This window comes from Oncorhynchus mykiss, chromosome 6 (assembly GCF_013265735.2).
Source record: "Oncorhynchus mykiss isolate Arlee chromosome 6, USDA_OmykA_1.1, whole genome shotgun sequence".
Classification (NCBI taxonomy): Eukaryota; Metazoa; Chordata; class Actinopteri; order Salmoniformes; family Salmonidae; genus Oncorhynchus; species Oncorhynchus mykiss.
Window position 1 is genome coordinate 53,129,473 of NC_048570.1, and position 15,129 is coordinate 53,144,601.

Genomic DNA, 15,129 nt, shown 5'->3' on the forward strand with positions numbered 1-15,129 from the left:
CAAGGCAAGCGGTACCGGAGCGCCACGTCTAGGTCCAAGAGGCTTCTAAACGGCTTCTACCCCCACGTTAAAAGACTCCTGAACATCTAATCAAATGGCTACCTAGACTATTTGCATTGCCCCCATCCCCCCCTATTTTACACAGCTGCTACTGTTATCAATGCATATTCACTTTAACTCTACCTACATGTACACTACCGTTCAAAAGTCTGCCAACACTTCTCAAATGTCCTTGATTTTGAAAGAATCGTTTTGTCCATTAAAATAACATCAAATTGATCAGAAATACAGCTTAGACATTGTTAATGTTGTAAATGACTATTGTAGCTGGAAACTGCAGGTTTTTAAATGATTTTTAACCGTCACTGCTGTGTTCTAATGGCACGTTGTTAGCTAATCCAAGTTTAATCATTTTAAAAAGCTAATTGATCATTAGGAAACCCTTTTGCAGTTATGTTAGCACAAATGAAAACGGCTGATTTAAAAAAAATATATATATAATCGGCCATTCCGATTAATCGGTCGACCTCTAGCATTAACCAACATTTTCTGATCAGTTAAATTGGCTATTGTGTGATAATTAGCTGGCTAATAAAGTCAGACAACTAACATTGGCTGTTACATCAGGTGAGTTAATGTTAGTAACCTAACCTATTTACTATAGTATTACGACTCCCTGCTGTTCCTTAAGTTCTAATGCGTTAGTTGCTTACTGGACCCTGGCAATCTGTGTGAAATGTTAACTAGCAACAAACTATCTGAACTGTTTTTCCTCTACAGTACCTCTACTTTATGTGGTTAATTAATTAATGAATAAGAGAATTAGGTCAATGAGGTGTTGCTTGTTAAACAAGTGGATTCAGGGATCAAGTGTAGCTGGAGTTGGGCCTGGCTTAGACTTAAGCTGGATGCCACTATAGATAGGCTGGACACAATTTTTAACAATGCTTTTTTTCTGATAACTAGTTCATTGCATCTGCAGTGGAGCCCATTTTCATAATATTACCATATGTCCCAGCTGATTGCTGTAATTTTGAAGTGATCACTACTAAACAGGCCTTATTTTAGGGTGTTTTTAACCCTGCCAGCTCCTATTACATCTCTGTTGACCACCGTGGCACCAACTCGACTTCCGAACGTTCTATTCCCAGCCCAGTGTAAAACGTCACAATATCTGCTTAGCTATTGTTGGCACTGAGACCTGCCCACGTTAAACTCAGAGGCTTACCTCAGGAAATGTATTAAAAGTTCACTGCTACTTTGTGAGCCAGTTCACTGTTCGCCTGGGTACATGTTGTTGTGACCCACAAGGTTAACGATGGCTGGCGCATGGTTAACCATATTTTCTTTCAGCAAAAGGTGTAAACCTAAACAAAATGCGAGTCCCTGTTCTTTTTCAAGATGGTTCTTAAACAGTCAGACATTCTCTTTTACTAAGAAATAACCTATTTTTTGGGGTAAGTTGTTGATTCTAAATGGCTGCTGGGTAATTTGATATGTGTTGAAATCTGTTAAGTAGGAATCTAAATGAGCGAATGCTAGCAGGCTCATGGAGTTGCAAACGAAATGGATAGGTCTAGCTCCTTGATCAAGATCTGACACATTTGCTACCTCAGCTCATAAGTGTCACAAATGAGTTATGTAGTACCCACAAGGCCACAGGGAGGAGAAAGAGCTATAAACCCATACTGTTTCTTGCCTTAAAAACCCTAACCCTTGGTATAACCTATTTTAGCCTTAACCCTGACTTGTAACACAATGCACCTATAGCTGTAATGGTCACATTTTCTAAACCTAACTTTAACCCTGATTGGCATAAAATAGCATGCAACAAAATACTATGTACCCTTTTTCTAAAATGGTCACATTACGTTACGTGTGTATTCAGACCCTGTCTTTAAAAGATCATTTGTAAAAATACAAATAATTTCAGATCTCTGTTGTAAAGGGTTTCCCATGCTTGTTCAATGAAACAAACAATTAATGAACATGCACCCGTGGAACGGTTAAGACACTAACAGCTTACAGACGGTAGGCAATTAAGGTCACAGTTATGAAAACTTGGGACACTACAGAGGCCTTTCTACTGACTCAACACAAAGAAAGATGCCCAGGGTCCCTGCTCATCTGCATGAATGTGCCTGAGGCATGCTGCAAGGAGGCATGAGGACTGCAGATATGGCCAGGGCAATACATTGCAATGTCCGTAGTGTGAGACGCCTAAGACAGCGCTACAGGGAGACAGGACGGACAGCTGATCATCCTCGCAGTGGCAGACCACGTGTAATACCTGCACAGGACCGGTACATCCGAACATCACACCTGTGGGACAGGTTGGCAACAACTGCCGAGTTACACCAGGAATGCACAATCCCTCCATCAGTGCTCAGACTGTTTGCAATAGGCTGGACTGAGGGCTTGTAGTCCTGTTGTAAGGCAGGTCCTCACCAGACATCACCGGCAACAACATCGCCTATGGGCACAAACCTACCGTCGCCTAACCAGACAAGGACTGGCAAAAAGTGCTCTTCACTGACGAGTTGCGGTTTTGTCTCACCAGGGGTGATGGTTGGATTAGTGTTTATCATCGAAGGAATGAGCGTTACACCGAGGCCTGTACTCTGCAGCGGGATCTATTTGGAGGTGGAGGGTCCGTCACGGTCCGGGGCGGTGTCGCTGCATCATCGGACTGAGCTTGTTGTCATTGCAGGCAATCTCAACGCTGTGCGTTACAGGGAAGACATCCTCCTCCCTCGTGTGGTACCCTTCCTGCAGGCTCATCCTGACATGACCCTCCAGCATGACAATGCCACCATGCACAGAACGAGCAGTATGGCTGATTTCCTGCAAGAAAGGAATTACAGTGGTCTGCCATGGCCAGCGGCGAGCCCAGATCTCCCATTGAGCACATCTGTGACCCCAAGAAATGTCTGGGAACTTGCAGGTGCCTTGGTGGATGAGTGGGGTAATATCTCACAGCAAGAACTGGCAAACCTGGTGCGGTCCATGAGGAGATGCACTGCAGTACTTAATGCCGCTTTTGGCCACACCAGACACTGACAGCTCATTTTGATTTTGACCCCCCCCCCCTTTGTTAAGGGAAACATTATTCCATTTCTGTTAGTCTCATGTCTTTTAAGCTTGTTCTGTTTGTCTCAGTTGTTGAATCTTATGTTCCTACGTACACATGTTAAGCTTGCTGAAAATAAATGCAGTTGACAGTGAGGACGTTTCTTTTTTTTCATATACAGTGGGGCAAAAAAGGATTTAGTCAGCCACCAATTGTGCAAGTTCTCCCACTTAAAGATGAGAGGCCTGTAATTTTCATCATAGGTACACTTCAACTATGACAGACAATGAGGAAAAGAAAATCCAGAAAATCACATTGTAGGATTTTTAATTTATTTGCAAATTATGGTGGAAAATAAGTATTTGGTCAATCACAAAAGTTTCTCAATACTTTGTTACATACCCTTTGTTGGCAATGACAGAGGTCAAACGTTTTCTGTACGTCTTCACACGGTTTTCACACACTGTTGCTGGTATTTTGGCCCATTCCTTCATGCAGATCTCCTCTAGAGCAGTGATGTTTTGGGGCTGTTGCTGGGCAACACGGACTTTCAACACCCTCCAAAGATTTTCTATAGGGTTGAGATCTGGAGACTGGCTAGGCCACTCCAGGACCTTGAAATGCTTCTTACGAAGCCACTCCTTCATTTCCCGGGCGGTGTGTTTGGGATCATTGTCATGCTGAAAGACCTAGCCACGTTTCATCTTCAATGCCCTTGCTGATGGAAGGAGGTTTTCACTCAAAATCTCACGATACATGGCCCCATTCATTCTTTCCTTTACATGGATCAGTCGTTCTGGTCCTTTTGCAGGAAAACAGCCCCAAAGCATGATGTTTCCACCGCCATGCTTCACAGTAGGTATGGTGTTCTTTGGATGCAATTCAGCATTCTTTGTCCTCCAAACATGACGAGTTGAGTTTTTACCAAAAAGTTATATTTTGGTTTCATATGACATTCTCCCAATCTTCTTCTGGATCATCCAAATTCTCTCTAGCAAACTTCAGATGGGCCTGGAATGTACTGGCTTAAGCAGGGGGACACGTCTGGCACTGCAGGATTTGAGTCCCTGGCAGCGTAGTGTGTTACTGATGGTAGGCTTTGTTACTTTTGTCCCAGCTCTCTGCAGGTCCTCCACTATGTCCCCCCGTGTGGTTCTGAGATTTTTTCTCACTGTTCTTGTGATCATTTTGACCCCACGGGGTGAGATCTTGCGTGGAGCCCCAGATCGAGGGAGATTATCAGTGGTCTTGTATGTCTTCCATTTCCTAATAATTGCTCCCACAGTTGATTTCTTCAAACCAAGCTGCTTACCTATTGCAGATTCAGGCTTCCCAGCCTGGTGCAGGTCTACAATTTTGTTTCTGGTGTCCTTTGACAGCTCTTTGGTCTTGGCCATAATGGAGTTTGGAGTGTGACTGTTTTAGGTTGTGGACAGGTGTATTTTATACTGATGACGAGTTCAAACAGGTGCCATTAATACAGGCAACGAGTGGAGGACAGAGGAGCCTCTTAAAGAAGAGGTCTGTGAGAGCCAGAAATCTTGCTTGTTTGTTTGTGACCAAATACTTATTTTCCACCATAATTTGCAAATAAATTCATTAAAAATCCTACAATGTGATTTTCTGGATTTTTTTTCTTCTCATTTTGTCTGTCATAGTTGAAGTGTACCTATGATGAAAATTACAGAGCTTACACAATTGGTGGCTGACTAAATACTTTTTTTGCCCCACTGTACATGCACACATACAGGTGAAGTCGGCAGTTTATATATATATATATATATATATATATGCCGGTGTTTCTTTTGGGAGGGAATGCGCTAACCTCAACTCTAGTATATATGTAATCTTAATAACTCATATAACAGTAATAGAAAACAGACTGCCTCAACAGCCCACAAATCATTTACATCATGCAACCCTCGCAGTTAACAAATTTACCTCCATGTGCCCTTCGTTTGCACGAGACGGCAGGGTGATCGCTGCCGCTGACAGCACAAGCTTAGCTTGTGGAGCTGGCTACTTGTGCGAGAAGGCTAGATCATGGTTGATGAATTTGACAGTGAATGTAATAGGAAAATACGTTTCTCGACCAGAGGTGACTGAATTAATGTTCAGGATTATTGATAGTAGTTGTTGGAATAGTAATAAAGTATAATTTCAAAACATGAGCATGAAAATGATCTTGAATCATAGTAATTTGATCATCTGTTAATGCTGTTTCGGTCCTTCTCTTGCATTTGCAGTGTGGAAAGGGACAGGAAAGTGTGCGTCGGTAGTTTTTCTGTGAGGGTTTGGGGAAGTTGTACATGCAGGGAGAACTGATCTTAAATGTCATTTGTGGTCTTATGCTCCTATCTATTGGGTTGATTTTAGTTACTGCAGTTCATTTGTTTAAAAAAAAAAAATGGATCATACTATCAAACTTTATATACCTACGGTCACTGAATAAAGTGTATATACTTACTGAAATGGTAATTCCTCAAATGCTTAATATAACATATTTGCTAGTTCATTTAATCAATTACAATCAAAAATAAAACATTTACAGCATAACAATTAAACTGATGGTCCATACGCATATACAAAAACACCATAGATTTAGTTCATTATTTAAAAAGCACTTTCTTTACGTATGTACCATTATTTGAAACCCCCCCCCCCCCCATTAATCTGGATAATCTCTTTCTAATTATGTAAGGCTGGGCAGTGTATCTCGTTGTCATCGATCGCTAGAAACAAAAATAGTCCTAACCTACTTCCTCCTTATGCAGACATAAGCGCATTTGACACCATAGAGGTGCGTAATGTTTACTTTCTATACAAGTGTTTTTTTCAGTTTTGTCCTTAGAACAAATTGTAGTGGTACTATAAAAAGGGATACACTTTTTTTTTGTGCCTTTTGGGCAAAATGGATTTCTAAGCATAATTCTCGTCAAAATTGGCTCTGAGAACCGTTAGATTAATTTGCTTTGGGCTCGCGCTTGTGTTCCAGTTTAGCCAACGCTCTATTGCCATTTTTTCAGCCTTTGGTGAATTTGGACTCGTTCTATTGTCCAGCCTACTATAGAGTTGAAAGAAACACCACACACTTTACCCCTTTCTCAGTTTTTCAATACAGTGGATTAAAAAGGGTATGCCAGGTGTACTCTGCCTGAATGAGATTATGCCAACAAAGGGTATCATGTTCTGCTGACACATGGTAGAACAGATGTCCACAGGCAGAAAGTGTACAATTTAATAATGTGCAGTGTAGCCCAAATATTGTTTGTGTTAACTTGACAGTAACACGTGCGGGGGCATTATTAAATGTTTTACTCGGTGAACGTTATTTTTGCACACGTATCCTTGTGCACTTGCTTGATGTCTACTATAAAAAAGCAAAAATTGAATGCCTGTTTCATTCCGTTTCTACTTAAAGATTTTTTTCCCCCAAGTGCAATATTTAGATTGTGTGTTCACAAGCATTCTATTATAAAGGCTGTCATGACTAACTGCAATATTAGTGTATTTTTTTTGTCATTTACAGTGAAGTCTAGGTAACAAATGACATTGGATTGCTTTCTTTACATTTTGTAGCTATGAGTTAGGTCCTTCTTTGTCCTGTATGATAAATAAATATTCCAAACATACTTTTGGAAACTTGTGGGATGCTATAGATCCCAAGTGAATACAACCAATTATCAAAACCTTAAAAGAAATGACGCTGATGCAACAGATCAGGCTGTTTTAGCTTAAAATGTTGATAAACTATTTAGCTATTTTTTCAAATAAAGTGCAGCAATGCGAGCAAACACCATTCTCAAGGGACCGCCAATGTGGTTATGCATGTAATGCTTTGTTGTTTTTTGCCTTAATGCATACAAGCTGGGCATCATTCTCAAGTGATAATATTGTCACACATCAGACTTTTCTTGATTTTAATCTTTACATATACTAAATGTGTGAAATCAGTTTTCATTTAGAATGGACCATTATCATGCCGCTGTCTCTGGGCAGGGGGGAAAATGCATGTCATCTATGCACTTAAATAGTGAATGAACACTTTTCCCGTAGTTCATTTTCATGCCGGCCAGATAGGCTTTTGTCCTGTTGTAAAGAGGAGCAATGTGCTTAATATTAGGCAAGTTCAGAAATAAATGTGGTAGGCCTAGCCTATAGAAATTTGATAAGATCCTCTTAAAAATAGAAGCCAACAAATATTTTCTCACTCAATTGCATAGCATATAGAAATGTTGCCTAACATTAGCTCTTGGGCTCTCATGAAGTGTTTTGATTATCGATAACGTGTGTTGTCAGTGATTAGAGGGACAATGGAGTGCTGACGACCAGGCAAGTTTGGTAGGCTACTAATGACCATCAGAGCTTGGAGAGCCTAGTTACCGTGAGTAAACAGTCATGTGGAATTTGACTGTAGTCAGGAGTCTTGACTGCCGGTGTGGTAGTAATACAGTCACTGTAACAACAGCCCTAGGTGGTACCAGGTTGTGTCCCACTCCTCTTCAATGGCTGTGCGACGTTGCTGAATATTGGGAGGAACTGGAACACTCCGTCGATCCAGAGCATCCCAAACATTTTCATTGGGTGACATGTCTGGTGTGTATGCAGGCCATTAAAGAACTGGGCCACTTTCATCTTCCAGTAATTGGGTACAGAGCCTTGCGACATGGGGCCATGCATTATCATGCTGAAACATGAGGTGATGGCGGCGGATGAGTGGCACGACAATGGGCCTCAGGATCTCGTCACAGTATCTCTGTGCACTCAAATTGCCATCGATGTAATGCTGTTGTGTTTGTGGTCTGTAGCTTATGACTGCCCATACCATAACCCCACTGCCACCATGGAGCACTCTTCACAATGTTGACATCTGCGAAAGTGTACGCCATACACGTTGTCTGTGGTTGTGAGGTCAGTTGGAAGTACTGCCGAGTTCTTAAAACAACATTAAATGCTATGGCTCTGGTGGACATTCCTGCAGTCAGCATGCCAATTGCACGCTAACTCAACCTGAGACATCTGTAGCATTGTGTTGTGACAAAACTGCATGTTTTGGTGTCTTTTTGTCCCCAGCACAAGGTGCACCTGTGTAATGATCATGCTGTTTAATCAGCCGATACTGCGGTGGAAAGTGGCAGAGTTACAGCTCTGTTTGTGAGACCAGGAGATTTTCCGAAAATTGTCTCCTCACAAAAACTTCTGTAGCTTCGACTGGTTTGGCCTACCACAATAGGGGAGATTCTCACAAACACGATCGTGTACTGCGTTTTGCTCTACGACCCCCACAAGTGTCATGGGACTTGTATGAAGGTAGTTTTATGCCAACAAAAATAAGGGGTTAAATGTGTAAAATAAATAATACTTGGGCCTAGGACAGATGCATGAATAAATGGCAAAAAAGACACTAAGGAATATGGTTTTGAGGTCTGTCCTAGGCCCAATAAGTATATATATTTTTCCCATTTCACTTCTTTTTTTTTTTTTTTTTTTTTTGCCATTTTTGAATGTGCTATTTAATCTGTTTCTATGGGCTACAGTAGTAGAGGCCAAATTCAATATTTTATCCCAAAACATTTTGGGGATTTGTAGAGGGGTCCTAAAATACAAAATCAAATCGCTAAATGATCCATGGTATGACCTTAAAACAATTCCATATGTCAGCTTAACTGCATCTGCACAATGCAGAAATCGCTCCGCCATTTCCTGGTTGCAAAAATTCATAGTTCACCTAATTTAAGTATGTACAATGACTACACTATACTTGCTTGTTTTGTCAATCTAAACCGATGTGAAATATTGTATTTTCAGCTGTTTTGAAGCTGGTGTACAAAACCGAAAGAAGTAAGACACACATTTGTACTGAAATAGCACACAGAACACATCTACCCCCTCTTAGACTTGTTTTAAATGAGTGACAGATCTATAACTCACATCTATATGAATTTGGTAGCATAAGCAATGCTGCAGCAAATGTAGACCTACCTGTCACAATAGTACATTTTTTGTTTGTCATGAGATGCATTGTGATTAATCATGCAAATAGAGAGAAGGCTATGGAAGCCAGCATAACATTTTAAGTTCCAATTCATGTCATGATGTTCATAATTCCCCATTTATCCTGGGAAATGAGTAGGTTTGGCTGGGAGATCTCAGTAACCCGGTTCCCGCTATTTAAACCATTTTTTTACAGTATTTGCTATGACTCTGGATTGAACTCCTAACCTTCTAATATCAGGGCGGACACTACCTAGAAGGCCACTGAGTTGGTACAAGAACAGCCCTTAGCCGTGGTGTACAGTATATTGGCCATATACCACAACCCTGCTGGTCTTAATGCTTAATTGAGAGCCACACCAGGCTTACACATTCAAAGACATCCTTTATAAGTGAATGCTAACCCCTCTGTTCTGACTTCTCCCCTCCAGGTTGCGGAGCAGATGGACATCGGTGCGATGCCATGTCAGGCTCTGGTCCGCATGCTGGCCAAGAAACCTGGCTGGAAGGAGACTAACTTCCAGGTACCTAACAAACCTACCCCACTCAACTGGGGGTTGTCCATAGACAGTAGATTTTTGCCTAAAGGTTTTGGATCTCTATAATCGTTTACCGTGCCTCTTGCCAAAGCAAGATGATATTTAATGGTATAGTAATTGGCTAGTGATAAGACCCACTGCAGGCGATCAAAACTATCTATTTTATAGTAGATTCACAATATCAACTGTCCAAACATGGCAACAGGACGATTTCACCTCCATACTGGATTTAAAATTAGTTTGTTCATGTGCGCTAAAACAGACTACAAAATGTTCAGTCTTGTGACATGCTTCCAGGTGTTGCAGCTAAAGCTCCAGGTGGTGGCAGTGGTGGCCCAGAGGGGCAGGTTCTCTAAGACGTCTGCCTCTGTGGTGCTGGATGCCCTGGTGGAGAAGATGGGAGACGTCAAGTGTGGAGGGAAGGCCAAGGATGCCCTAACGGCCATAGGAGAGGCCTGCTCTCTCTCCTGGATTGCTGAACAGGTAATAGACTGGATATACTGAACATGGCCAGGGTCATGTTCATTAGGGAACACAACAAAAAACGTTTTAACTATAAAGGAAAATGAATGTATTGTCCAGGTCTGTGAATGCCAAGTAGTTTAACTGGAACCAATGGCTTGCTTCAATGTGCTTTTGTTTTGGTCAGTGATTATTTCAAGAAAGGAGGGAAGGATTCGGGTGAACAAACTGTTACCCACTGATGCAGTTTGTCGATTGTTTTTTCTCTCACTGATATTAACTGACACCATTGATTTATTTTGAACCAAACTGCAGACAAATCCACTAACCCCTCTGACCACTCCAGGTTAGAGGTCGACCGTTTATGATTTTTTAAACACCGACACAGATTATTGGAGGACCAAAAAAAGCCGAAACCGAGCAATCGGACAAAAATAAACAAAAATAAAAATAAAAAAATATATAATGACAATTACAACAATGCTGATTGAACAATGAACACTTATTTTAACGTAATACATAAATAAAATCTTTCTGGTCTCTAAATAATGAAACCTGTTCAATTTTGTTTAAATAATGCAAAAAGTGTTGGAGAAGAAAAAGTGCAATATGTGCCATGTAAAAATAGCCAACGTTTAAGTTCCTTGCTCAGAACACGAGAACATATGAAAGCTGGTGGTTCAGTATTCCTAGTTAAGAAGTTTTAGGTTGTAGTTTTATAGGACTATTTCTCTATACATTTGTATTTCATATACTTTTGACTATTTGGTGTTATTATAGGCACTTTAGTATTGCCAGCCTAATCTTGGGAGTTGATGGGCTTGAACTGATAAACAGAGCTTTGCATCAAGCATTGCTTAGAGCTGCTGGAAAATGCAGCAAGGTGCTGTTTGAATGAATGCTTTCGAGCCTGCTGCTGCTTATCACCGCTCAGACTGCTCTATCAAATCAGACTTAATTATAATAAACGCACAGAAATTACAAGCCTTTTAATATGGTCAAATCTGGAATATGGTCAAATTTCGAAAACAAAACCTTTATTCTTTCAGTGAAATATGGAACCTTTACGTATTTTATCAAACGGGTGGCATCCCTAAGTGTAAATATTGCTGTTACATTGCACAACCTTCAATGTTATGTCATAATTATGTGAAATTCTGGGTAATTACGGTCTTTGTTAGGAAGAAATGGTCTTCACACAGTTCGCAACGAGCCAGGCGGCCCAAACTGCTGCATATACCCGGACTCTTCTTGCACAGAATGCAAGAGAAGTGACACAATTTCCCAAGTTAATATTGCCTGCTAACATGCATTCCTTAACTAAATATGCAGGTAAAAAATATATATACTTCGGTGTATTGCTTTTAAGAAAGGCATTGTTTATGGTTAGGTACGATTGTGCTTTTTTCGAATGTGCTTTTGTTAAATCCTCACCTGTTTGGTGACGTTGAAGTAGGCTGTGATTCAATAATAAATTAGCAGGCACCGCATTGATTATATGCAACGCAGGACAAGCTAGGTAACCTAGTAATAAGTAAAGTTTAATGCTAGCTAGCAACTTACCTTGGCTCCTTGCAGCCACAAGCTGCACTTGTGTAACAGGTGGTCAGCCTGCCACGCAGTTTCCTTGTGGATTGCAATGTAATCCACGTCCAAAAAGTCTTATGAACTTGAAATCGGTCCTGCCGATTAATCGCTCAACCTCTACTCCAGGTTGTGTCATTGGCCTTTGCCCAGAAGAACCCGAAAAACCAAGCTGAGACACTGAACTGGCTGGCCAATGCCATGAAGGAATTTGGCTTCACAGGGTAAGTTATCACCCAGGTCTTATATTCCATTGGAGTGTTGTCAGTGTTTTCGTGTCTCATTCATGGTATTAAATTAATCAAGCATGTCCTCTCCTTTTCCAGAATCAATGTGAAAGCTTTTATCAACCATGTCAAGACTGCTTTGGGTGCTTCCAATCCTGTGAGTGTTACTGCTGATTTCTGTTTGTTGAGTCTGTCTTGCTTTATTTGTCTGCTGCTATTTGGAAGCAGTCAGTCAGTTTGTATGGATTATGGTTGAAAACATTTTTACTTTAACATTTCCTTAGATTTACATTTTTGGGTCCTTTATTCCTTGATCTTATAGAGCTCTGGTAGATGGATTGGTTCACAATTAAGGTATTTAAAAACGGTGAAACAAATGACTGCCTTTTTAACTTGTGTCGCAGGCTATACGAGCAGCAGCCATCTCTCTGCTGGGGGTGATGTACCTGTACATGGGCGCCTCACTGCGTATGTTCTTTGAGGACGAGAAGGCAGCACTGCTCGCTCAAATCGACGCAGAGTTTGAGAAGGTAGTATTCTAGTTGACACATCTTCATAAATATCTCTAGCTTACTTGACACTTGGAGTACCTGGTATGTTTTATCTATCCTTAAATGTATCTACCAAATAATGTGCCTTTCTATCATGTACTTTTGTTATTGTGAAATTGAATTATAGCCTCTTAAATGCCTAAAATATTTTCACACTAAATATTATCAGTGCAAGAATGCCAACTTGTTTATTTTACACTGTTTCCATATGGGCTCTGTGATTGATTCATCTTGGTTCTGCTGTGTCAGATGCAGGGCCAGACTCCTCCTGCCCCCACTAGAGGCGCCATCAAAAGGACAGGGGGGCAGGAGGAGGGAGAAGAGGCCAAGGAAGAAGGGGTTGCAGGTGACATCATGGACCTCCTGCCTCGCACTGACATCAGGTTAGCACATCGATGTACTAGAGCAGTACTTCCAACCTTACCTCGGACCACCAGACCTTTTTTGTTTTAGCCCTAAACTTGCACACCCAATTTCAATTAGCCAAGGGGTTGATCATTCGTAGACTAATTGAATCAGGTGTGCCAGTTTAAGGCTGCAACAAAAATGTGTAACATCTGATGGTCCTTGATAAGAGGGTTGGGAAACACTGTACTAAAGAATTTCTCTATCTTTGCAATAGCTGCTTCTATGAGTGCGTGAGTAGCACCATTTATTATTAATGGCTCTTCTGATATGTTCTGTTTCTCTGTAGTGATAAGATCACAGAGGACATGGTGTCGAAGGTGGGCGATAAGAACTGGACTATCCGTAAGGAGGGTTTGAATGAGGTGGCTGCAGTTCTTTCTGAGGCCAAGTTCATCAAGCCCAGCTTGGGAGACCTGCCCATCACACTGAAGGGACGCCTCAGTGACTCCAACAAGATCCTGGTGAGTGTTACATCCTGAGTGTTTCTCTAGATGGGAGTGTTTAAATGGGTTTACATTGCAGAGATGCGGGACCACAACCGTACCGTCGCTTAGGCCTACATGTGAATTAGTTTAGAGCAGTCGGACCACATGTAGTTTCCCTTCTATCTCCAGGAGAATCTTGTTGCACAATGTGCTGTGACTTTATGTTGGTGAATGCTGCGGATGATCATTGATCTCAATTGCATGTCAATTGCATGTCAGAAGTGTGTGGGGGGGACTACTGCTGGGAGTGTCATTTCAATGTCTCCAGAATTGACATGAATTTAAAATACATAATCAGTGCTTCGTCATTATTGCCTTGACCGGGATCATCATGTGACCAGTTAAATGATTCTGCGCATGTGCGTCTTTCTGTTTCAGGTCCAGCAGACCCTGTCGATCATGCAGCAGATGGCCACTGCCATGGGCCCTGCCCTCAAACAGCATGTCAAGACCCTGGGCATACCAGTCATCACTGTGCTGGGGGATATTAAGGTACACACATGTCACAAACACCCCTTATCTCTATCAGACTGAAACGCGCACACAAGTATGGTCAAACCCACACTTCTCATTGTCTTTCCCCAGAACACAGTTCGTGCTGCGGCCATGGCCACCCTGAACTCCTGGGTGGAGCAGACTGGTATGAAGGAGTGGCTGGAAGGAGAAGAGCTGTCTGAAGAGCTGAAGAGGGAGAATCCTTTCCTCAGACAGGAGGTGAGTGTGGGGGAAGGGGGTGGGTGTTATGGATAGGGTTTGTGATTTGAAGATTTTAGTACACATCATGTCACAGCTGTTACATTTGTTGCCCTGTATTTCTTATTTGCAGCAGGTCATTTCAAAGGGAATGGTCAGAGGCGCCCTCTAAAACAGTCTGTTAAAAAAAATTGGCCAAACTCTTGAGTGACACCTGATTCAATCTCCCGCTCCTTCCTTCCTCAGGTGCTTGGCTGGCTGGCAGTGCATCTCCCCACCATGCGCTCAGTGCCCTCCGATCTCATGCTGTGTGTGCCCCCCCTGTTCGGCTGCCTGGAGGACCGCAACGTTGACGTAAGGAAGCGAGCCCAGGATGTCCTGCCTGTCTTCATGATGCACCTGGGCTTCGACAAGATGAACAAGGCCACAGGCAAACTGAAGGTAGGGGACTAAGGAGAGCAACTGTGCATGTCTTGTTTTTAGTCTACTGTATGTACAGTGCATTTGGAAAGTATTCAGACCCCTTCACTTACTTTAAATTGAAAAAATTGCTTTTTACACACACTACCCCATAATGAGAAAGCGAAAACAAGTTTTTAGACATTATTGCAAATAAAATAAATACCTTATCGAAATGGAGATCAGGTGCATCCTGTTTCCATTGATCATCAATGTTTTTACATCTTGATTGGAGTCCACCTGTGCTAAATTCAATTGATTGGACATGATTTGGAAAGGCACACCTTTCTATATAGTGTCCCACAGTTGACAGTGCATGTCAGAGCAAAAACCAAGCCATTAGGTCGAAGGAATTGTCTGTAGAGCTTCGAGACTGGATATGGTCAAGGCACATATCTGGGGGAGGGTAGCAAAAATGTCTGCAACATTGAATGTCCCCAAGAATACAGTGGCCTCCATTCTTAAATGGAAGACATTTGGAACAACCAAGACTCTTCATAGAGCTGGCTGCATGACCAAACTGAGCAATCAGGGGGAGAAGGGCCTTGTCAGGGAGGTGACCAAGAACCCAATGGTCACTGACAGAGCTCCTGAGTTCCTCTGTGGAGATGGGAGAACATTCCAGAATGACAAACATCTCTGCAGCACTCCACCAAC

At 41.8% G+C, this 15,129-nt stretch overlaps 1 protein-coding gene across 3 annotated transcripts in view; it reads left to right on the plus strand.

The window, feature by feature from the left end:
- The window catches only part of LOC110526152 (cytoskeleton-associated protein 5), a 91,260-nt gene that overhangs the window by 18,333 nt on the left and 57,798 nt on the right, over window positions 1-15,129 (plus strand). For all 3 annotated transcript variants that reach the window (XM_036980427.1, XM_036980429.1, XM_036980428.1), the window contains 10 exons: window positions 9,496-9,588; window positions 9,901-10,086; window positions 11,779-11,873; window positions 11,976-12,033; window positions 12,281-12,406; window positions 12,677-12,810; window positions 13,122-13,296; window positions 13,699-13,812; window positions 13,906-14,034; window positions 14,260-14,454. In XM_036980427.1, the coding sequence (XP_036836322.1) occupies window positions 9,496-9,588; window positions 9,901-10,086; window positions 11,779-11,873; window positions 11,976-12,033; window positions 12,281-12,406; window positions 12,677-12,810; window positions 13,122-13,296; window positions 13,699-13,812; window positions 13,906-14,034; window positions 14,260-14,454 (1,305 nt within the window). The remainder of the gene's footprint in view (window positions 1-9,495; window positions 9,589-9,900; window positions 10,087-11,778; window positions 11,874-11,975; window positions 12,034-12,280; window positions 12,407-12,676; window positions 12,811-13,121; window positions 13,297-13,698; window positions 13,813-13,905; window positions 14,035-14,259; window positions 14,455-15,129) is intronic.